At 40.9% G+C, this 25,519-nt stretch overlaps 1 protein-coding gene across 5 annotated transcripts in view; it reads right to left on the reverse strand.

The window, feature by feature from the left end:
- SYNJ2 (synaptojanin 2) overlaps window positions 1-25,519 on the reverse strand; it is a 68,713-nt gene that overhangs the window by 20,624 nt on the left and 22,570 nt on the right. For 4 of the 5 annotated variants that reach the window (XM_075087844.1, XM_075087845.1, XM_075087846.1 and 1 more), the window contains 11 exons: window positions 24,882-25,107; window positions 15,662-15,745; window positions 13,757-13,818; window positions 10,832-10,928; window positions 7,415-7,587; window positions 6,919-7,000; window positions 6,552-6,701; window positions 6,283-6,448; window positions 4,810-5,001; window positions 2,554-2,638; window positions 1,188-1,328 (listed from right to left, as the gene is read on the reverse strand). In XM_075087844.1, the coding sequence (XP_074943945.1) occupies window positions 1,188-1,328; window positions 2,554-2,638; window positions 4,810-5,001; window positions 6,283-6,448; window positions 6,552-6,701; window positions 6,919-7,000; window positions 7,415-7,587; window positions 10,832-10,928; window positions 13,757-13,818; window positions 15,662-15,745; window positions 24,882-25,107 (1,458 nt within the window). Of the gene's footprint in view, window positions 1-1,187; window positions 1,329-2,553; window positions 2,639-4,809; window positions 5,002-6,282; window positions 6,449-6,551; window positions 6,702-6,918; window positions 7,001-7,414; window positions 7,588-10,831; window positions 10,929-13,756; window positions 13,819-15,661; window positions 15,746-21,859; window positions 21,877-24,881; window positions 25,108-25,519 lie in introns of those variants that run through there. The other variant, XM_075087849.1, reaches the window with a different exon arrangement.

Raw genomic sequence — 25,519 nt, forward strand, 5'->3', positions numbered from 1 at the left:
ATGCATTTCTTGTTGGATTACTCTAATTTCTTGTAAGACAGGTGAAAAGTCAAAAACTGACAGAAACTATTCTTTTCTAGATTACTTCATACCACCAAAAATATGTAATTCTTTAAAATCATGTTGAAGAAAGGTTACTGGGAAGGCAGCAATGCAAAACCATCAGGGTTACCTGGATTGCATTACTCTGCCTAGCCCAGAGAACTTGATGTTGCACAAGCTCTGCACTCATCTTCTCAGTAGATCAGGCCAGAGGGAAGAAGGACGCAGCTTTTGATATTTTAATTACAAAATGCAGTGTCCAACCAGTGCCCCTAACATGGATTAGGGGGCACCGTCTGGATCACTCTAGACTTTAAGGACAGAGTGATCCCCAAAGATAATTTGGATTAATTACTCATTCCATACCTATTCACAGTTAGCTGCATAATTCTTGCTCATGGCAAAGGCATTTTAATGCAGAAATCCCTGTGGCTTGGTACTCTTATCTTTCCTCTTTAATAAAAGTAAGAATCTTCTAGGAACAAAAGGAGTTTGACCAGTCTCCAGGGACATCAGTGCTAGTAAGCTGAGGATACACAGCTCTGCACCCTCCTAACTAGGCACATAGTTCTGGTTCTTGCGACATCTAGGAGAGACAATCACTTAACGGTCCCTTATAGCTCCCAATTCTATAAAATGTCAGGGGGCAAAATTAGCTCTCTTTCCCCCCTCCCTTTCCACCTGCTCCACCATTCTTTTCAGACCTGGAACCAGCCCTGTTTCCATATGGAAACACTAAGGAGAGGGTTAGATTTAAAACCTGCCCTTTGGGCAGAGGCAGGCACTTGCCTTTATTTGGTGCTCCAAAGGCTCTCAGCCTTACTAGCTCAGGTCACTCCTTTTCCAGAAAGACAGCACCCAAACAAGGTGCTACACCCTTACTGCTCACCTGGAGCATGCCTGGCTTCTCAGCTGAACTAGAGGAAGGTATTGGGGCTTCTTGACCAGGAGGATGGACTCCAGACTACTGCTGCCTGGAAACACATCTCTCCCACACTGAGCAGAGAACGGAATCCAGGTTTGCACAATTCCCACCAAGCTGAAAAATCACTCCCACACTCTCTGGCCACACTCCAACAGCAGATGTTACTGAAGACACAGGTTGGGGTATTTTTCAATTTTGGTTTTGGTTTGGTTTTTTTTACCTGATGAAGGGGACATGATAGGGTCGTACAAATATGAAAAGACAAACACCAACAAGCTGCGCTGAAGTCAGCTGAATGTAGCGATGAGTCCTGGAAATAGCTTTTTGAAGCTGCTCTCCCCACATTTTTCTATTCGTTGTACTGGAACAAACAAAAAATCATTTAATGGAATCAAAAAACCCCACATACAGTCAATAAAATGAGCAGATTAACCATACCTTAGGTTTAAAGACATCCACTAAGCTGTACACATGCTGGCTCCAGAAATGGAAGTGCTGTAGGATGCATGGCAGAGACAGATCATACTTGTGAGCCAGCCCAGAGTTAGCAGGGTCAGTGAGCCCAGACACAGCTCAAAAATACAGTTATCCTGCTTCTGCTGGACGTGAGAGAGATTTTGTCTACTATGCTTAGAAAGACCCATGCTCACATGGCATTTGATATCCCCATCCACTGGAGGTAACTGTAAGCTGATTGTAGCAATCATAACCATAAAAACAAAAACCCATGTCAATCTCATGAAATGTAAGATTTCTTGTGCTCACAATCTTCTCTGACAGGGAGAGGACTGGCTATGCGCAGCTGTTGGCTGTTCTTAGCTGAAGGTTTGTGGGTGGGTGCATATACCTTCGCTTCTGCAGAACTAGTGTTTCCTCATCTCCAAAGTAAACCGATACACGCAGACAGACTGCCAGCCCAGAAGCCACGCTAAGCACTGCTGTAACTTGTCATTCCCAAAACAGACAACTAACTGGTCAGCCTGACGAATCAGCACGGGAAACGTTATGTTCAGGGTTCCATATCTACTCCTCCTTCAGATTCAAAAGGACCGGTATACATCACAGCCTACTGTACATGTTGATGAGCCAAGCTCAGGGTTTACCTTTAACTCCTTCCGTAGCCATAATTTTCACAAATACAATTAGCCACAGAGACATTTCAGTCAGTTTAGACTCCCCACATCAATGCCAATTATGTCTGTAGTCACTGAGCACATTTTTCCGACATCAGACAGGGGATTAAGGACAAGCGTTAAATCAGTGTCAACCACCAGAACCCTACTCCGACAATACAAAAGACTTAAGAGACTATGAAAACACAGTCTATTCTACTGTATAGAAGTTTACAGAGAAACAGCACTTTCAACACTGTCCCAGTGCCATGGGCTAATGGCAAATACATTTCCAGCTACGATTACAAGCACCAGACTTGGAAGGAAGTATTCAATGCACCTGATCATATAAAGCACAATTCTGGAGACTTTTGCTTGGCTGGTTCCTTTAGGGGAGAAAGTGCTCTTTTTTGTTTTTTTTTTTTGGTTTGAGGTTTGGTTTTTTTTATTATTTTGGGGTTATTTTTAACATACCTGGCATTCACAATATTCCCTGCGTTTAATTCAACCATCTCTTCAAATCCCACTGCAAATATGTCAGGAGGGCAGTTCTCATCATCTGTTTGCAAGAGGGAAAAGTCATACAAGAGTTACTATTTTGTTGTTTCTTCTAACGACTTGTTTTCTAATTTCTGTCAGAGATCATTCCTGTAGTTCTATCTTGTGTATTCCCTGCCAAGCTATACATATTCATAGCTCTTTTAAGATAATCTCACAAAACAACCCCTGCAGTTCCTCTGAAAATTTTTCCTGCTTTTCTCCCACCAGTTGGTCTCCATCTCTCTTGCAGGAAGCAGTTCAGAACAGAGCATTATACTGTAGCAATTTTAAGATGAGAAAATATTCAATGTTCTCTCTCCCTCACCCCACTCATCACTAAAGCCACAACATCTCCCTACCCACCATCTTTCATCCACTTATCATTTCACCCACCATACTTTTCCTTTTCTTTTTTTGACACTGATTGCTATGTAGCTGAACGTACTGTCCACACACCAGTATGTCCCTTCCCTCTCAATGCCTTTAGTAAATTTATCTACTCATTTAAGGAAGTCCTTGAAGTTACTTCTTATCTTCTTTCTTCCAAGTCTAACTTAAGGTTAGGTTAGGTCACTCTAGAGCACGGTGGCTCTCCCTTCCCTGGCCCAGGCCTGTAGATATTAACCTGGTAATACACCAAAGATCCAATGCTCTCATATAATAGTGTCAAGCATATCTGTTGACCCATGATGTCTGTCCGTCACCTAAAGGGATTTTTTTTTTAAAAAAAATGTCATGTGACCAAGGTAACCGTAACTTAATTCAACATGAAGACCTAAATAGTAGACAATCATAGGAACTTAAATCAGACCTGCCTCAGAAAACAAGAACTGAAAAACTAAAAAGAAAACTAAAATATGCAGCAACTTTACGTAGACACAAGGGTGAAAATAGCACGTGGCACCTAGCCTCCTTTACTGGCTTAACATGACAGGCACTGTCATATGTGTATTTCCCATTAATCATTTTGGGCATTTGTCTTTGAACACTTACCCATTGGTGTGGGCACTGCACTGACATTACCACAAACACAGACATTTGCATGGTCATACCCCAGCTCTGCCCCTTTACATAGCTCCCTTCCAGAAGCTGCGCAGACCTATCACATTATGGCTGCCTGTACCATTTAGTCCTGCTCCTCTGGTTCTCTCAGGGGAAGGCCTGGCAAGGCTAGCACATGACAGGCTCTCAAGAAATTTTGATATCGCAGACATAGTCATGTGCTAACACATCTAAACCGTTTCTGAAACAGACTGGACCAATCACCTACCCAAGCTGCTCAGGGTGAAGTTGTCTGCACCTAATCACATATCCATGCACTCTGTCGCTAAGGGTTCAAACAACTCTTGGGGCTTGTGTAAGTAGCCAAGGATTTGAGGAATGAATTCCTGAGCTTGGAGGTTAGGCACAGGAATATCCCTGTGATGCCTGCAGGAAGCTAAATGTTCCACTGTAACAATAAAAGCACAGGTTTTGCCATAGTTCTGCAACCACTCAATTTTTAAACAACAAAACATTCACTTTTCATTTTCCTTAATAAAATCTGTAAATCAATTACAATACCCGACCTTGTTCTGTAAATAAGAAATTCAGCAGCAAATTTAAGCAAGCCACAAGCACAAGAGCTTTCTATACTGCTAAAGAAAGGAAATTGCCTTCAACAAATGTAGTAACTCTTTTTGTCTGAAGGTTTTGATAGTAACATTTCCAGACAATCTCAGAGTCCACACTGTACAGGCAAGTTTAGCTCCAGATAAATATCAAGGAGACATTCTGAGGGCACCTAAGCATGTAGCTCCCACTCGCAATGAAGAACAAAGGACAGAGATATGGAAGAAGAAAAAAAAAAATGGGATGCAGCATAAGCGGATACACCCTACGATGGTGTGAAAGAGACCTCTCACCTGCTGAAGAAAGAATTCTCACCTGCTGAAGTTTCAAAGCAGAGTCACCTGGCACAGACTCACGAGCTGCTCTGACTGTCAGGAGCCCTTCACATGCACTGTTCCACTGCTAAGGGAAGGCAGCACAAGTCTACATGGGGCTGAATACACCCCTGAAAACTGACAGAAAATGCCCTCTAAGATGCACTGCCTTTGGAAAGAACAGCTGGTCAAATCTGTGTCCCAACTCACTGTCCCTAGAGATGCCAGCAAATACTGCTTACACATTTTGACTATGAAGTCTTACCCTGAAATTCAGAAACTCCAGAGAGCTTGGGAGAATCCAGCAGCCAGTCTGTCAGCTCGCTAGTACCAAGGATGTTACTTCGAAACTGCTTCCCTCCATTCACGTTCCAGGTCCCGGTGGCAACACGAACACGGTTGAAGCTTGTGAATTCAAACTGACGCTCTGACATGGCCTTCAAAATACTTGGAGTTACTGATGGAAGAGGAGAGACAGAAAGAGAGTGCGTAAAAGAAGAATGTGCTGTAAAAGGACAGAAAGCATACAGACAGCAACCATACAGTCACTGTGAAATAATGACATTACCCTAGCAGCAACAACACAAAAGCTAAGGAATAAGTCCATAGGCAATTACTACAAGATCAGCAATTTCTCTTCCAGAAACCAGATACCCTTTGAAAGCTTGTAAAGGGCTGGTCAATCAACTTCCAGCATATGTTTTCCTGCATTTCTTCAAGTAATAAGCAAACAAATTCTTTTTCCTCCCTTAATCTTTCCAGTTTAGCCTCCAGCAATCAAGCATGTCACAAGTTATGACTTAAATTCAAGCCCTAAGAAGTTTGGGTGGGGTGGGGGGGGAAGACGGAAGGCAGTACACAGTCGCACATCAGTCCAAAACTAGCACTGTTGTGGCTCTTTAGCCTGGTCAGAACTCCTCACCGGAAACTGTTATATTAATTTATTTTTGATGAGTATAGAAAATTAGCAGTGTGCTTTTTTTGTGTGAGCACCTGAGGTAACCTTAATCTTCAACTACCTGATTTGCACTGGCAGTCAGGCATAGAGAAGCTATCTGTATTTTCCTTGTGGTCTGCATCAGGGAACAGCCCCAGGATTGAAGTAGCACTGAATGGTTCATGCCTATCCTATTAAAATCCAGTAGTTCTCTGGAGCAAATTGACCACCTGACACTGCTTGTGGGGATAATTATCCTATATTTTGCACTCAAGTATCTTCTCAGAGAGAGCTAAGTTGGATTACTCTAGATGGGTGTAAACAAATGTGTATATGTTGTAGACTACCAGGGCCTCAAGTAAAGCAGGGAATGAACCAACATAACAACATAAATGTGCCTCTAAGGATCCAAATGGCTAAAAGCATGTGCAAACTGCAGGCCAAAATTAAAGAGAGAAAAAATCTGAGCTCAAGAGGCTTCCTCAAGACAAACTCAGACAGGACCAGACTGGGAATATAGCCCTAAAATCTTTCTCCCTGGTCCAAATCCTCTAAACTGTCAGAGGAGATTATCATCAAAGAGCAGACAAACATACTTAGAAGCCCAACACAAAATATGAGAAAAGGACAATGGAATCAGAACACAGAATTGTGTTATGGTCACTTGAGAGCAGTGTTTTAAACAAAAGATTTGTGCAAAAAGTAGCTTATTTATTGATTTTTTCAAAACAGTGCAATTGCTTACATCACACAGCTAAAAACAGACACAAAAGAAAAACAAAGGATTTACACTGGCCTTACCCAGCAGTGCAGTGTGGTCCATGAGCATCTTGCCTTTGTCTGCATATTCCTCACTGAAGAAGTCACCCATGAGCAGCAACTCGATGGCTTCCTGCTTTACTGCATCAAAAAAATTTGACTGAATGGTGCGAGAGACGGAACGGGCGCCATCCTTGATCTTTCCAACCTAGATCGGACAGGAATCATCAGTGCAATACTGAAGAGTAAATCAGACATCTTTCTTTACTAGTGAATGAACAGTTTTGCTTTTTTTTTTTTTTTTTTTTTACCTTGTGCTTTCCCTCGAGGGCACGACTGCCAGTAAATACTCTGCTCAGGTTATGACCGTTGAGAGTCCACATTGCTTTGTAGGATTCCACAAAGCGCTCAGTTATAGATTTAGAGTTCAACCCAAGGCTCTCTAATTGAGCAAACAGGACCTGGATTAGGTGCAGAAGGAGAAAAAACAACATTGTTCTTAAATATGTTTTTGCTTTTTATCCTCAGGTTAAGTATTCTGGCCAGCACCATTCTGTATCATAGAGCTGGCAAGACAGACTTGTATCACTGAGGCTTATGCCCTCTCTTCTGCCCTCCCCATTGAACAGACAATGTATGTGGTACAAGCATCAACGAAAGGTCCTCCGACAAACTCACCTCCAGTGCAATGAAGGACTGTACACTATTAGTACGATCCAGGCAGTCCAAACAATTCATTCGGAAAGTACCTGTCTGCAGACTTTGGTAACCAAACGCAAGAGGAGGGAGGGGAAAAAAAGGGATATTTTAAAATAACATCTAACCATGAGTGGATTGAACAAGATCATCAGATGTTCAGCCTGAATATAGCCACCCACGTTTTGACAGTGCAGGCACATCGTGCACAATGTATTCCATTAACATGTCTAATTACTGGACTACATCTGCAAAACTGTATTAGCAAATCCATGCGCTGGTAATTTTCCAGGTTTCAAACAACAGACATTCATTCAGTCAAGCCAAATAATCTGTTTAGCACCAAGACCACACTTTGTCTAAAAACTGTATTTCAAGATGGTCATTTATGCTTATGGTCCAAACACAGTGAGCAACCTGGGAAGGCCCAGACAGGTAGTGCCTGGCTATGCTGGGACAGAGGGGCAGGGACACTCACCGTGGACTTACATTCTCGCCCTTTGTGAAGATTCCAAAGTCTTCCCAATGCAACTTCAGCTGAGGCCTCAGCAAATTTTCCAGTTTCTCAGTTTTCCCACCTTTTGCAAATTGGTGGTAGTCAAAGTTTATCATGGGAGTGTCTTCCGCATGGGAAGAGGCCCATAGCAGCTTCTGTTTAGATAGAGAATAGAGGAAAACAATTCCTGCTCAAGCTACAGTGTAAGGACTGATGCCAGCATGCTTTTATTATTACTAAACTTTGACTGTTTATCACATTTTTAATATTGAGAAGTTCATAGGGAATTTTGAAAGGCCAGACATGAAAAAAGCAATGAAGTTCCCTATTTGTTTTCTTTCCAAAAGTAAACTGGATTGTTAGACACCAACTTTTCTGCAGGTGAACTCAAACTGTAACTGCAAAGTACACCTCAGAATTGCTGCTGTCTGCAGTGGCAGCCCTGCAGCAGTGGGCTGCTGCCTCTGTGCGTGAGGGTGTACAGCAACAGCGATGCTCTGGGCAGGGTCAGGACTGGGACCCTAATGGGAAGGGTGTCCACAGCTGCTTAAGGTACAGGGGCATAACAGTGCATGGGTGTATTTCTCAGTCATTCCTGAACTGCTGAGACATGGGAAAACATGGCCCTAATTTAGGCAGAGGGTGCCTGGGGAGGAAGTAAGAAAGAAAGAAATGTCCCAGGAAACTTATTATAAAATGTTTGTGGCAAACCACAAAAGTGAAAGAAGAGGCACAAATAGCTTTATTATTTCATCTCCAATTTCCATGACCTCACATGCATTTCCGTAATCACCACAGATTTCATTAAGGTATCTGTAATAGATAGGACAATAATACATCCTGCTTTCCACGACAAAGCCAGAGAGATCTGTTATATTAACTCTAGCTTTGCAAGCCTTTGTCTATTCCCTTCCCTCCTGCACATTCTCACCTCAAGAGACAGATACTTTACTCCACTTGGATTGTGACACAAACCAAAAAAACCAATTCTGATATTACATTAAAAGTGTACATGCAGCAGTTACACCAGCATAATTGTACAAAGTAAGCCATTAAGCCTTTCCTGCAGGAAGAAATTTAAAGCTGTTGCAAGACGTTTGGTGAGAGACGTGCAGAACACGTTTCACTGCACTGTTAGAAAAGCCAAAATGGTTTTCTAACGGTATCTGCTTGTCTGTGGTCGACACCTCAACTTGCCTTTACAGCTGCTGGCACTAGTAATGCACTTTAGGATGCCATTTACCCACTGCCTCAGCATAAATCATTGTCAGAGTATTCGTAACTCTACACTACAGCACTGATTTACTGTAAACATAATTACATACAGATAGGGGATGCTTATGAGAGGAACAGTATTACTGGGAACAGTATTGATTTTTGGTCTGGTAACAGCTGATTCAGGTTACAGCTGAAGGTAAGTTGGTCTTTTACAATTTTTCATTTGTTCCTGTTGCATCAATGAATGGCAGCGGTGACATGCTGATCAAGGAAACCCACAAGAATATTTTTGACCAACTCTGATAAGAATTACTAAGATTACACCAAGACTTGGGAGAAGAGGAAGGAATACAAGCAAAGGAAGATGGAGAAACAAAGAAATAAGCTAATGACAGAAAAGGATAAAAGTTTTCATTCCTAGTAATTCCCCTACAACTTACTTTCTTTTTAATTCAAGCTCTTTTAAATCATCAAAGTAAAAATTAGCTATATATTCTTTCCAAACATCCATTTATTACAACTCAAAGATAAATAAAAGACCAAGAGGTGGTTGTTTTGAATGGGTACAAAACTTCAGTTTCCAGTGCTCTCAGTCAAAATTCTTCCAGCTCACAGAGTGCCTACATAATTGATTTATTTTCAAACATCAATAAAGTTTAACAATTTTAAAAGATCTTTATTTAAAGTAGATGAATGAATACACGCTTTTTATTCTAGAGATGCCCTGTTTCTGACTTAATTTCTGTTTGTATGATACTGGCCAGAACACTGTCTTCAAGAATGCAAGTGTTTGATAAAATACCAGTATTAAATTAACAAGAAAAGTCAAATTTGTATCCTCATAAATTATCTAAGCATTTTGCAAGTGACCATCTCTCACCCCTAAATTTCAATGTTTTTGCAAAATAAACTATAAAAACTATTTTAAAGATAGGGAAATGAAGACATTTTAGAGGCTTATCTGTGACATGCAGAAATTCAGTAAGAAGCTGAAAACAGAAGCTAGGACCAGACTTCACTTATGTACTTTCTTCATTGCCTTGCAAGCTTTAGCCATAATTACTTTTATTTGGCCATATTCTGTACAGGGGGAGACTTTCACTTTGCCACTTTCCACTGGGGAAGCCAATAGTCCTCCCCAGCTCTTTTGGAGGAGGAGAAAATGGTCACACAGAAAAACTGCCAAAAAAACCTCAAGATACTCCTTGTCTCAAGTACATTATTCTGACAGAGAGGGAAACAAATCAGGAACTATTTAACTATTGCGTTTCACACAATAAACATTTGAACGCAGAACTGTTGTATCATTCTTTACCAATGATAAATACATAACACTAACTACAGGTGTGTACCTAAACCATTCCTCCTGTTATTCCTAGGAGGATATACTCCAAAGCACCTATGTCGTATTTCTAAAGCACCAGACATTTAGGAGGCAGACTTCCATCAGCCTCCAGCCAGATACAGGCAGCTATGCACTGCCACAAATCCTACTCAGTGCCAGTCTAGGGCTTCAAGTACACATTAGTTTTAAAAGTCTGGCCGTGAGAATGCTGCACTAGAAGTCAGTGGAGCTTTAATTCTACAGTGCCCGACATCCTGAAAGTATAAACCCAGATGCTTTCAGGTATTAGTTGTGCCTAGGGACATGTAGGGGCCAGGAAAACTGCTCTCTTCATACACCAGGCTGTCATCTAGTGCTCAGGCAACCAGTTCCCATCACAATCAGTGCAAGACAGCTACTTCCCATTACAATCAGAGCAAGATAGCTTGCTTATGTTCAGTGAGCCAGGGTCAGGGCCTGGCCCCCAAGCAGTTCTGGCAATCCCACGAGGGACCTGACTGGATAGGTGACTACATACTATGACAAAGCTGACCACAATTCATTTCTGCAAATGTGAACTACTCTTAGGAGAATTAGGGTGATTTTTTTTTTTAAGTCTGCTTAAAGATAATGTACATAAATGTGTGAAGAAATAAGCAGGAAGACGGTGCTGGAAATTAAGCCATGACACTATGAGGCTCCATTCTCTCAGTATGGAACATCTAGTAAAGAGGTAACATCATTTCTTAAGATATAATATTCATCACCTACTGGGCCAGAAGGGAAACAGAAGAACATGGAGGCTCTGGAGAAATCAGCAGTTTAAAAAAAATTTTTTTAAAAATCTTTGCTTTTACCTTAAAAGCTCTGTTGAGCACCTCCTCCCCTCCTCTGCTTCCCAACAGGTTAACGATCACTTGCTTTCCATACTGCTCTTTCAGAAGCATCATATGCCTAAGGCAAAAGTAACCACAATAAGTACTAAACAAAACCATGTTATGTTGCCTACTACCTTTTTCAAAATACAGAAGTAGAAATTACTGGTTGTTCCATCCAGCAGAAAGTTTCAGCCACAGCAGCTACAGACGTCTGCCTCAGTTTCCTTGCAAGCAATTATAAAATACTACAAATGATGAGTATGCAATTAATGGACACAGTATTTTGTACTGAACTTTAAAAAAAAAGAAGCATTGCTGCTTCTGTCGCTGTTAGCTTTGACATTGCCCTTTATAAGCTTCCACCTCTTGGCTGTCAGCCAGGGAACTACATAGGAAAGACAAGAAGAGAGGAAAACATACTACACTTCAACAGGAATTGCCCGGCATCTTGCAGGGCTGAGCCTACAAAGAGGCAGCAGCAGCAATGGGGCTTAGGTCTCCTGTGCCAAGGCCAGAGAGGCACGAACACATGTCATAGGCAACAGGGTTCAAACACCTCTGAGCTACTGCAACACTGAGACATGCGCTCTCACCTTCATTAGATTAAGCAGGAAGGTTAGTAATCGTAAGAACTGCTGCGCTGGATCAGACCAAAGGTCCTTTTAGCCAAGTGGCCTGGCCCAGATTCTTCAGAAAAAAAAAAAACACAAAATAGGACAAGTTTAAAGTGGGCTTTTTTTGGCATATATCTCCAACCCCTCAAAGCCTGACTCTCAAGTCAAGAGCTTTTAGCCAGGTGCAGAGGCACCTATTCTCCCCTCAATAAATTTTTTTCAGGTTGGCATGCGTATGCTACAGAAGCTGTGCTGGCTCATCAAGAAACAATTAGATCTTAAAGCCATCTTCCATCATGTACTAACAACATTGTAGTAGTACTTAAGGGGAAGCTGGATAGAAATAAACCAGAAAAATAAAATAAACACACAAATGAAAAGCTATTACATGCTGCAAAGCAACGTGCAACGGCAAAGTGTCAGAAAAACAGCAAGCACAGGTCTTCTGGCATGTGCTTTTAAGTCCCATAACCAGAAATAAGCCACACAGAAAATCAGGGAAGTGGAGAAAAGAAAGAAAACATTATCAGCATAGCCTTCAAAAACATGACTAAATATATTTTCTGGTGCAATTTATGTTCCTGATTCTGCAACCCGTTCTCTGTACTCCAACTCTTCCCAAAACATTTGCACCCCTCTGATACCAGCATCAAGATCCTACTTCTCCACCCATCTTGCTTTCTTACAACAAAACTGCTGAAGCTCAGGTCATCTGCTTGAGTAGTGCAACCAGAGCTCCGCAAGGATTTCTCATGGAGAGGGGATGGGAAAGATCCACTAACAAGATTACCATTTGTTTCTCACAGTGCCTTCTCAACACATTAACCTATCAGATGGGAAAATGTAACAGGCTACGTCCACTCTAACACTCTCAGAAAAGCTATAGCAGGTCGTTACGTTTCAGCATCTTCTTCCATATAAGCAGTCACTTATTCTTTGCCCATTTTCAAAGGACTGCCTTTTGCACATCTGTAAGCAGAGATCTCTCTAACTTCATCTGACCTAAAGGCTTTACTGCGCACACGGGAAAGAAGGAATAGCGCAAGCTGATCCTCATGGTCACCGTTCTTACAAGAAGGCTATTCACAGTTGCATCAGGGTCAAAGAGAAAAGATTCTCTGAGCTGAATGGTCTTACGGAGTTGTTCCTTGCTGAGGCACTCTCAATTTCTTGGGCAGCCCAAGAGGATGCTGAATAAGTTATTGTCTTCTTCTTTTATAAATGATCTCTGCTGTGGGATGCAAGCCTCTAAGACAGGAACATTGGCAGGGCAAGTTATCGTGGCACCAGGTGACCACAAGACCATGAGTCTCAAAGGCATTTGAATTCAGTAGGATTTAAGAGCCTTAAAAAGCTTGGAGTATGTAGGCGAAGGCCCTTTGGAATAGGGACTGGTATCCCTTTAGATTCTAATCCCTTTTTGGGGTCTTCAGCGCTGCAAAACTATTAACAGTCACCAATGCCATGTTCACTAACAGTTGCAGAAATCAAGGAATTAACTGGCATTCCCAAAGATAACATAAACTCTGATTTGCCAAAACCAAATCAAAATAGAAATTAATCACATGACCTGGCACTTACAAGTTCAAAATTTCCCACAGACCAAAGCCTTCATGCCCTTTTCAAGCAATGTGCCCACTGATGTCCATGGGAATTTGCCCTTAAAGGATATCACTTCATAGTAAGACACTTAAAGGAATCAAGCTAATGTATGGGGGTTTTTTCATGTTTCCAGCTGACAAGCAGAGTATTAATGGTTTAAAAAGGTTTACAAGCCAGTCTTTGGGTAAAGTAGAAAAGCATCAGCATGACAACATCATACAATATTGATCATAGAATAAGACACTGTTATTTCTGTATAGCAGTAAAACGATTATGAGAAAAACAAATCCAGACTGGAGAGGAAGCAGTGTTTACTTTTTAACTACCTGTGCTACAGTGGTAAAGAACATATGTTCTGTGTACCATAAATGTAAATTCATATTTGTTGGCTCACAAAAGGTTACACAGATCTTGCTTTTGCATACCACTCAGTATTTCTTAGCTTTTACAGAAACAAGCCAGGAGACCAAATTAATTCAATTACCACTGAAAACAGAAAGGAAAATGAACAAAAATAAGTGAATAAATAAAGTAAACCCACTTAATAATCCTGCAACACCTGGGGAATTGGCAATGTCATCTGAGAGGTGTTTCACATCTCTCAGGATTTGCCAGGAAGGCATAAAGTTGCGGAATCTTGGTTAAATGCCAGGCTGCTGTGTTGTTGCCAAAGTGGAATGAAGCTTACCTGTCAAAGGCAGGAGCATTAGCTTCCAGACCTCTGCTAAGCTTTAGATGATGAGAACCCACCTAAAATAAAATATTGGAAAGGGGAGAGAGAAACAACTTCTTAAATTGCTGGAGTCCTAAATCACTAGATGTCTCCCTTTTTCCTTCAGAGAAAAACAGCACCAGACACCTCTAACAGACTCCACACACCCAGATGCATAATATCCGTAATACGAAAGCCACAGCTTTTATTAGACAACAACATTTACAATTACAAGTGAAAACACAATTACCATTAAACAAAGGGGTACCTACACATCTTTTTATGGCCAAACAAATCACATCCCTTTGCCAGCTTCCTCTAGCAAATATCCCACATTGCCTCACACAAGCACGCTGCGTGCCCAGCATTCTTCCTGCCCTTCCCTCGGCAGAAAAGGCTGCAGTTATGCCAGGTCCATGGGTTGTGTGTCCTGAGTTCTTTCATCTTTCATTATTTACAGAAACGAAAAAGCATCAGAACAGTCCTTGGAAAATATGAAGGATGAAATCCTGTGCCATCAATCTAATAGGACTTTTAATATGGGTGTCAACAACAGTAGCCTCAAGCTCCTTTTGAATGCTAGTTACTGTTACTACAGTATGCAGAGGATTTCTTTCCTCTCCAAAAACTACACTGCTAATTATTTATAGGATCATGCATTGTTTCCTGTACTTCATCATCTTCCTTTGTTTTTCATGAGGTGGGTTTCTGCAATTCTTTGTAACACCAGTGCCAGCACACTCACATCCAAAGAATAAGAGTTATGAGCATTCACCAACATAAATGAAAGCTCGATAATCTAATCCAGATCAGGCAAAAAAGCAGATTGTGTCCCTACTAAAAAGTTGAAAATTCTGTTTAATTAGAGAAGCTACCCACTACCCAAAAATACTGGGGGAAAAGCTCTGTGGCTTCATAACATACAGAACAACAGTGCTGGATACAGCTACACCATGAGCAGGATGTGTGCACAACCATACAGGCAGACCTGCTTTATAAAAAGAATCAAGTATTGCACTGGATGGAGCTAACAGACAACAACACAGACCCTTTAGTCATCTTCCTTTTGCGCTAAATCCAATAGTTCTGAATGGTACCTAGGTGCTAGATTTAATGATAAAAAAGTATCAAATAATCTTTAAAGAATCTTAAGAAAACAGTTATAATATGTATTCTCTTTACTAACATATATGCATATATGTGCATACTCATTCCAGTTGCTTATCCCTCTGTTCAGAGAATGCAAAGAGTGCTAGGATGATTCTATTTGAGCTTGTAACTGTATATAAACTGTAAGTCACAGACCATATGCAACTCGCTAGGCTTGATGCAATAATCTCCTGATGAAACCCTACATCTCTGTCTTGCAGAAGATCAGATTAGATCAGCATCACCCTTTTACCTGAAACCTAGAAAATGCACCATCCAGACATTATATTTTGTTTCAAGGTAAAGTGCTCCTGTAGAGCTCCTAGTGTCCTTAGATACTCCAATTTTATTGTGGAGGTCAATATCATCAAGTCAACCAGGCATTTCAAAAGGGAAGGTTACTCCAAATCAAATCAGAAAAATTATAAAAATATTGCTGTAAGCTTCAGCTTAGGACATTAGGACACAGCCCCTTACAAATAGTTCCCTGCAGAGGCACACAAATACATGAAAATGTTAAAAACTTCAGTTAACTATAGCCATTTGTCTGGTTTAGCTCTGTTTATCTAAACACACAAAATTTCCCACAAAGTAAACCTACAATGAAAGAGCTCAGCATTTTCACAGAATACATTTTACAGCTCACTTTAAAAAAATTTAATTTTTATGTAACTTCTAACATGTAAGTAGCAAGAGAGAAATGTACAGTAAGCTTTTTGATTATTTGTTTACCTGAAGCCCCGGTTGCTCCCAGAACAGTGGAACAGAACCTCTGATCTGCACAAAGGAGGAGACATCATCATCCAAGTAAATTGTCTGCAAAAATAAAATAAAGGGAAGGAGTTCTGCAGTTAGACCTATCAGTCTGTGACCCCTTCATCAGGTGACAGTTTAAGACACTGAACTCAAAGGGTAAAAAAAGTAAACCATGTATCTCACTGTATCCACTTACTGCTCAGCCACTTTTCCACAGGCAGTGGAACAAAGCACAACATATTTACTTTCATGTCATCACAGCAGATTCAATTCATTACTCACCAGAAATAAGAGAAAATTTAACACACCACCACTGGCAAGGAAGGAAGGAATCTTTCATCCACAATGAAGATGGATTTGATCTACTGGTGGAGGCACTCAGGAAGACCAGCCATATACTTTCCTTCCCTCTCTCTCACAAAATTTAACTGTGCAAAATGTCATTGCTCCTTGTGACCGATGATGGGTAATGTCAGGTGTGGGATAAGCTTATGTCTTGCTTTATTTACTATTTCTTATTTCACTGCATGTTGAGCCTTGTCAGAGTGCCCAAATAAATCTCAGTGAAACCAGCAGCTTCGCCACTCCCATCTGAGATACAGTGAACAGCATGTGATCTACTGCATTTCCAGGAGCAAAAGGCTCCAAACTCCCCATTTCTTTCCCTAACCAGACCTCAAACTCTCCCTTAATACTTGTTCTTATGATCACTGCTAACAAGCTGATTTTGAGTCAAATCTATGCGAAGTACAAAGCCCGATTTCCCCCTTTGCCTTCCCCCTCCACCAGCCCCCAAGCAAAGCGTTACATTATACGTTAGCTTAGCACAAAAGGTACTATCTTCAGATTCTGTATGACCACAGAGCAACTGTGCAAAGCCTGGCTCACTCCCCTGGCCTATACTTAGCAGTGGAATCCTGGCTGTTTTCCATGAGCGATACATGATACACATGATACACATCTCTGTTATCTCATGCATGACAATGAGTCTTCTGTAGCCCCAAGGAGGAATGGTATGCAGGTCATCCAGGTAGCTGCTTCTCTAACCACATCATATCGTTTAGCACAACTGCTGCCAGCTGGCTAGTAGCTCCCAAAATAGAAAAGAACATGAAAATGGGTTACTCTACAGCTTTGATGTGGTTTGTGCTTTTGGATTTGCCACTAGCTGTGCTGGGTGGGTGGCTCAGGGAAAGTGCCTTCATTTACCTTGACCTCTCATCTTTATAATCACTACCAATGTACAATTTTTAGAGCTACACGTGTGAAAAGAAGTACAGCTACACCAGAGAAGTAGGTATTTAAATATCCTGTCACCAGTTTTATGTAACTAATCTTTACAATATTTTTGCAGAGCACTTCATACTATCCCCGTTTCACTAAGATAAAAGACTTAAGTGGCTTCGTCAAGGACACAATGTCGGTGTTAGAATGATGGCTAGCCCAGGTATAGTGCAAAACTATATGTTTCGATGTTTTTAGCCTCACACCAATGAATTAAGTAGCCTTCTCTGTTGCATCTCATCCTAGCACAAACCCCTGCAAGAGAGGGGGTTTCTCAGAGAAGCTTCCTTGAGAGGCCTGCCTCACAGCTTGAGTAACTGGCTCTAAAGCATGCTCTCCCAGTAAAGTTTTATAAACATTGCCAATATCTGAGTGCAGGAGCTAATTACCATGGCAACACACTGGTGCACCTCCCTTTGCACGTCTATGCTCAGAAGAGTTCATCCTGTAGCTGGACTACAGGAGTGAGCAGGCCCACCTTCTTCCTCTTTATCACATTGTCACAGAGACAGGTTGTACCAAGATGAGTCGGTGACTTTTAAACACTGAATCATCTTTTCACTCACAGTCATGGACCCAGATGAGCCAATTCTAAGGTATAGCAAATTTGTGTAGCTCCACTGACAGCCCCAGCATTATCCTGACTCACACTACATGACGAACACATCCTGAATCTATGCAGAAACGAGTCAGGACTGGCTCACTTCAACATTTGACACAAATCATCATCTTAGTGATGCAATGAGTTGAAATGAAACACCTAATGATGATGATTACAGACAAAGCTTCATACGAACTACAGTTTGGCCACTCAAAGAGCTTGCTACAGAGGATCGGTTTTCTTTACAACCTTCTAGAACATCCTGCTTCCATTACCTAAATGAAAAAATCGACAGCTCAATTATCTCTGGCCAGTTCTTTTAAAAGTCCCAGCTGCAAATTCTCTAGACCCACTGATTAAGAGATAGTAATAATAATTCTAATTTTAATACCTGCAGTTTAACATCTTCCTGAGCTACACTTTAAACTGAAAGTATTTCACCACAGTTACAGACCATGAACATATAACGTGCCTTCTTTATGCCCAATACAGAAGAAAAAACCTGATGAAACGTTTCTGCCATTCTGCATTCTCAGATGCTCACATTTCCACTTCCTAGTGATTCAACATCCTAAGAGTTAACAGATGTTTGTTACTACTATCACTCACATTTTATGTTCACTGGTTTTCACCCGTTACCTCTGCTAACTATTTTCTGCTCTATTAAGCTGTCCATTTGGAGAACTGAACAATAACAAAAAAATTCAAACTATTTGGGGATCATTCCTGTGATCTGAACAGGATGCCCATGTCCTGATGTGATGGGCTGGGGACATCCTCTGTCAGGATGAGGTCTAATATAGAACTCCCCTATGATGATAGGGCATTTTAAAGAAACTGGCATTTTTATGCTTCTAGAAACTCAGATGTGTTTGAACTGGGAGAATGGCCTCTCCAGCACAGCCATTCATGAGAAAGTTCTCCATATTAGCACTTTTTTTTTTCTTTTCACTTACAGGGCTCATCATTCTGTTCTCTGGAGCAGTTCTGTGGTCTTTCACAATCCTCTCACCTCATTTTCATGACCCAGATGAATCCAAAATTATTTTCTTCAAAGCTGCCAGTGAGTTGGAAAAAGACCTAGTATTTTTTAATGAGTGGGAGCGTAACACCCTTTTCTACCAGTCATTCCTTCCTCAACAGACTGTAACCATTTCATTAAGCATTACAACTGTGTAAATCTTCCCTGAATTTCAGCAATACCCACTACCCTTCATTCACCACTCCAAAGAACATGACCTCTGATCCTGACGTTGCCTTCTACTATGTATGCCCCTTGACATTACAATAATAGCGGCAACAGCCTTCCTACCAGCAGACATCTTAAGCATTGAAACACTGAGACTAAGAAGACTTTCCAGTTCAGGAATGGACATCATCTTAACACCCATATACACTATAAAAAACCACATTTGTTAAAGTCTTAAATAAGCCCTGATAATACACCCAGGTTAAATTTACACTCATAAATAAAATATTCCAACTTCATAGCTTATGCAGTTCCATCATTTATGCATATTACAGAATTTCTTTTCTCATATCCTTCCAAGCCTTGATCATTTTTTGTTCACAATGTCATGTTTCCTACAAGCACATACCTGCCCCACTTTTTTGTCATTCTAGTTTTGACTTTATTACCTCATCCTCTAGCAGATCCATTTCTCTTATTCTAAGGCACTACACAAAAGATGAACAGTTAAGAGAAGAAACTATTCCTTCTTAAAAAGCTTTATTTCCAGAATTTTCCTGTCCTCTATTTTCCTTAACTCATGGACAAGAAATATATCCAAGAAGATCACACAAGTTTTCCTCTAACAAGTTCAGCAAAAATCAGTTTCATTTTGGACAACACTTTGTCATCAGGGTTGATACATACTCCTAAATCTTTGTCTTTGGGCTTCATAGAACTATTGTAGAGTCTTATCTTTTGTCCAAATCATTTTATGTTTTATCATTTGTCCAAAATGACAGCAAATTGTTGCCTGCTTACCCCAGGGAGGATGTTCATTCCTATCAAGTCCTCAAAACACTCAAGGACTACTTCATTAATCTCAAAGGGTCTAGCCCATAGAACAATCCAAACCAGTTAGCTAGATGGATTTTCAGACACATTTCCTGCAGTTTTCCATCAGACAACACAATAGCAACTGGGTACTTAACCCATGTGGAGGACGTCTTCACCTCGATAATAGATTGCCTGTCCTCTGACCTCTGGTGTTAGAATTTGCCATGTTTTTTCTTTCGACTTCTGCTGTCTTAGACTCTTTTTGTGGTCTCTTTCTCGAACTCCAGGATCAAGGGTGACAGTGCTGACAGTTCAAGAGGATATTTCTCAATCTTTCTCTTCTGTTGCATAGAGCCAGACCCTGCCCCTGCGATCCAGAGACCTTTCCTGGTAACACAAGCTTCATGCACAGGACAGGTACTGCTAGAAAGAAGCAAACTGGTACCGCTTCTGAGCAAGAAGCAAACATCTATGTCAACCAGCTGGTGTTCTAATCCCAGCGTGCTGCTCCCATTCATCACTTGGAATAATGTATTCCCTAATCTCCATCACTTAGCTTCATTAGAAGGAAATAATTATCCAGTCACAACATCAAATGGCAAAATTCATTACAGACTCAAGAGGCATGGAGACACAGTCCATGATGAAATGGATATTCACGTGGCTTGTTCTGGGATCCCCAGCTCTGCCACACAACCCACAAAGAGCGTGGATAACAGATGGTCTAAACACACCTCTCTGTGAGTCCCTTTAACTCAGACCACGGGATCCAAGGGTATACTTGCCAAAATAATCCTCTTTGCCCCGCCTGGGGCCATACTAAAACTTGATCCAGAAAATAAATTAACCACATGCTTGCATCCATTCCTCTCCTTGAGAGCTATCCAACATGGTCTAGGAGTTATTGTGAAATAGGGATCATTTTTCTTAATCCATGCCTGACATTTTTTTCTTGAAATGGAAGAAATGGAAGGCTAATCCAAATTCATGGTATTTCCCTTTAATGCCTTGTCAAGGTTTCCATGTTTTTATTGAACAGTTCCACGAAGGGGAAAACAACTGAAACCATTAATTTATCCTTGGTAAATTAGAGTTGTTCCCCATAAGTCACATACTAAGACATTAAGAGTTTAGCACAACTCTTTGGAGGATAACTGGGGGAGGAGCTGAAATGTAAACAGTGACAGGCAGACAAAGGAAATGAAGAAAGCATGCTCGTTTCTCAACGCTATCAGCAGAAAAGAATTAAAAGAATGTGATACAGTCTCAACTTTAGGGGATTAATAGGGAAGGAAGAAAGGGTGAAGGGAAACATTTAAGCTATCACTGGGAAACAGTGTGATTTTAAAACTATTTGAGGATTAACTGCAACACTGCAAGTAGAAAGGGCTGATGTCCCACTACAAAATACTGGAAGCAAATCTGTAAGTACACATTAGAGAGATTTCAAAAAAAGCCCTCTTTTCTCTTCCCATCATGTTTTGTTTTACCTTAAGTGTTTCCTACCATTTCTCTTTCTTCTTTCTTTGTAAAGATGCAAGCCAAATGATCAAGTATCTGAAAGGTCTACTAGTGGCTTCTTTTTTTTTTAAAAGCAAAAGTGAAGTGAGATATTTAACTTTTCCCCCCTTCTTCTCTAACACCGTGAGTCACAGCAGTTAACTGAGCCCACAAAAAATGACTCATTGCAGAGCTAAAATGCCACAAGGCTAACTCAGTGGGAGACAAAAGCATACCATCTATGCATAAAAGAGCTGCCTGGAGATAAGACTAATTGTTTCTCCCTCTCCTAAAAACAGAAAAACGAAAAATGTTAGAAGTAATTCCTATAAAGGGGGGAAAAGTCCTGGCTTTTCAGAATCCTAGGGTGCTATTTATCCATGAAAGCACACAGCCCGCATGCCATTATGCTGTACAGGCTGCAGCAAATGGAAACAAAATGTTATTCAGCCAAGATATTACCTCATAGGCGATTAGTCAGTAGTCTACTATGAAAGTAGGAGAGAATTTATTCTAGGACTCTTCCTTCCTAATGGTAAGTGGATGCCAGCTTGAACTGGATCTCAGGCATCCCAGTGGTTAGCTCAACTTCACTTTCTTAGGACACGCAGTTTGGTAAAACCTAGTGTTTATCACCATTAGCAACAGCAACCTTCTTTTCTCCTTTAAAAACAAAAACCAAACAAAACCACACAATCCTTTAAAACTGCAAACCCTTGTTATAATTTTCAACCTACTTGAGCCTTTCACCCTATAACCATTTTGCTCGTGTGCTTTTGCTTACCCAATTGCAAAACACTCAAAAGCCTTCAGTTCTTCCACTTCACAGCAGCCCTTGGCTGAACAGGAACAAAGCACTGCAGTTCCTGTGAAGAGCCTGACCCAGCCCCAGCTAAAGGAAGCATCAGCTACCAAGTACTGTTTTGCCACTCACCAGGAGCCAATCCCCAGGTTTCTGCTGGGATGCAAAGACCATCTTATTTTTCATGCAAATCATTTGCAACATAACGTACTCCAGGAATGTAATTAAATAGAATGAATTACTTCTGACCCAACTAGTGAGCAGGATCGCAGCAGTATTTCCCATAATTAGACAACTGCTAAGTGCAGTGCCACAAATGCGAGACTGATCCAAAAGAAAGCTGATAACCCTTTCTAACATTTTCTTTCCTCTGCATTTCAGCAAGAGAACATTCTTCAAATCCTGAGTAATGTACTTTGCACTAATGCTCATGAGAAGGCACTCAACTAAAATAGCAGACTGTACCAAGTTATTACTTAAAATGGCATATGTCCCTTCTTCTGTTCCCATGTTCCGGGGAAAACTCCGCTTTTTGGTGAGCAGACCTATCTGCACCTCCCAGTGCACTGACAGACTTTCTAGAAAGATGTAGATGCTGCAGGATTTGACTTGCAGTTGCTTTTGAGCAGAGGCACAAAAGAGAATTATTAGCAGAGAATTCAGAGGCTGACATTAGAGACCTAAGCACTGCAGGGGAAGAGTTTGGCATCCAACAAGCAGAATTTTTGGAAGCCTGAACACTAAGTGGAAAGCTGCCAGGCCAGCTTACTGAAAATGCAGTCAAACCAGTAAAAGGAAGGACATGAGCAAAAAGCCACCCACATCCCTGATGAGAACTCTGACCGCTGGGCAGAAAGTCACACATGTAACATTGTGCATGCTTCGAACATGCCTTGGGGATCAATCGTGTCTGAGGAATACCAGCCTGCAACTCCTCCAGGCCTTCTGCTGAGCAACACAGCACTGTCAGGTCTAAGGTAGCTCTACATGTGCCATTAGGCAGAACCAGGTGACGAGGTTAAAGTGGTACCATCATGGCAACATCTTAGAGGAAATTTTGAAAGTGTCCAAACATTGTTGGATTTTGGACAAACAGGTGCCTGAAGGCATGCCTACCTCATGCAGTGGGACAACAGAAAGGACAGCACTGAGTGTGAGCCACCACACTCACACAATGCCATGAGGAAATACTAATAGTAAAGTACGTGCACTTTTGAGGTGGGATGCCACCCTCAGGCACGCTCCTACAATGACACAGCTAGCTTAAGTACTCTATGCTACACTCACTGTGTCATGTAGAGATGACTCACCAGCCTCCCATCATGAACATAACCTAAGCAATCTACTTACATTGTATGTGCACCTACATATAGACGCATACATACACATGCAACAACAGTCTACACTGCATACAGTTTTGTAGATCTGCCCAGAAGACACTGAAAACTACCAAATTTTAGGAGCAGATCCTCATTCTTTGTTGATAACTACCTCCAGCCATTTATCTATTCTGCTTATAGAGACATCCATTTCTGTATGATGGTTCTGACTGTTAGTAATTACTACTTCTATTCAAAATGGAAAAGGTGATTATACTTGAATAAGAAAGCATTCATTTCAGCTGGCACAGAAGATCTCAGATTCTTCAGGGTCCACTGCTTTTTGTTCACTTTCAAGGTAGTAAGCTAAATCACATGTAATAAAACCAACTGACTGTTATTTTGTTTGGCTGCATCAATTAAGGGAGCCTGCTGAATGCATTTCACCCATATATTTTGTCTTGGCATCAGTTGGAAATAAGGTTTTTACCTTGTAAGTATAAAAAGGGTGTCAAACCACCTTTCACTGGAGAGAATCCCCCACAAAGCAAAGGGGAATATAAATCAAAGCCTCTTCCAAAATGAGTTGCACTAGAGTTTGCCTGACTCTGAGAAGATCATTTTTCTGCTCCGTTTCCTTTACTAGCCAAAGATGGTTTGACTCCCGGAGAGCTCAACTCCTTTGCTGGGCAGCTTCCTCTTAACTAGAATTATATATTTGAGCACTGAGAGTTCTTCCTCACCACAGCACAGCACACACTACCTACCTTCTATAAATGCTGTCCTCACTGGTCTGCAAAAGTCCTGTGAGGCAGGAAGTTAATAAGCATCCTCATTTTATAGCTGAAAAATTTACTGTACCAAGCAATGATGGCTTCAATACAATAAGGCAGACAGGAGTAACTTGAAACATGAATATTTATGATCATAAGATTTCATATGACTCTAAGTGACTTCCTTAGAGCCAAAAGCAAACCTCAGCTCTAATCTTTACTGAAAATCACCCCCAGCATCCACAATCAAAGTCTTATACAAAACCGTAGATATAGTTATGCCACTGTAGAGCAAGGGCCTTTCAATGGCCAGCCCAGCAAACCTGGTGGTATGGACTAATAGAGATACTTAAAATGAATGAAAGAGAAATGAAGTGTAGAGACCATTACTTTATAGAAAATCTTTCAAACCAGTTCTTCTCTGCAAAATATATTTTGAAGTGTATGCAGAATGCACAGAAGTGTGACATTTATTCTGGAACAGATTTGAAAATATTCTTTTGTCTAATACATGGGCCTCATGACTGATAACTCTAAGCAAGTTTCGCACAATTAAGAAACTTCTTGTTATACATGTTGATTTTGCATGAACTAACACACAGAGCTCTCTGAATGGTTTAAAAACCCATGCCTATATTTCATTACAATAGCAAATGGCCAGACTTTCACATTCAGGAAAAAAAATCAAAAGTATTAATGAAAATTGAGTGCATGGAAAACTCAGAAACACAGAAAAAGAACAGATCACAAAGAAAAGTTTAATGGGCAAGAACAAATAGATCTGTCATGCAATCATATTTTTAAGCATTTTTCAGAAAAACACTTGCTGAACTTTAATTCTTGTTAGAAACTCTGCCCCAATTAAAATTGAGTGGACTAAATTATTCAAAGCTATCAGATACATCTGCTTACCTGCTCTGTCTCAACGAAGTTAGACACATGCCCATCATCATTGACCCCTCGAATGTGAAACCGGGCACCAGCTCGCTCACAGCTGATGCGAGAGATGAGGCAGGCTTTCGCCTTCTTGTGGGAAGCATAAACAGTGCGAATGTCCACTACACCACAGATCACTTTAAGCAACCAGTCAGAGCAGTTCACCTGGTAGTGTTTGAAGGGCACATGCAATAGCTGGTTCCTGAAAGGTTCAACAATATAAAGATACATTACTGAACAAAATAAGACAGGCAGGCATGTGTGCCACCCCACAACAATCACCAATTTAAGCAATTAATGTTTTGGGACCCTTTTTCTGTTGTACCCTTACTTTATCCAAAACCAGGAAATATCAGGAAGAAATCCTTGTGAACTACTACAGCGAAGAGAACATGGCAAATTTAAATAGCACAGCTACAACCAAGGTGCTGTCCTTATGTCTTGTACCTCTGTCTTATAAATTCAGATGCAAAAGTCACCTCTTTCAGCTCCAGAAATACATTTATATTTAGTAACCTTTTCCATAAATTACAGTGCTGTCAAGCTAATTACTTTTGAACAGTACTGCCTGGACCTTAGCATACACTACAGGATTAAGAGCCATTTTAAAACAC

Source organism: Phalacrocorax aristotelis, chromosome 3, assembly GCF_949628215.1.
Source record: "Phalacrocorax aristotelis chromosome 3, bGulAri2.1, whole genome shotgun sequence".
NCBI lineage: Eukaryota > Metazoa > Chordata > Aves > Suliformes > Phalacrocoracidae > Phalacrocorax > Phalacrocorax aristotelis.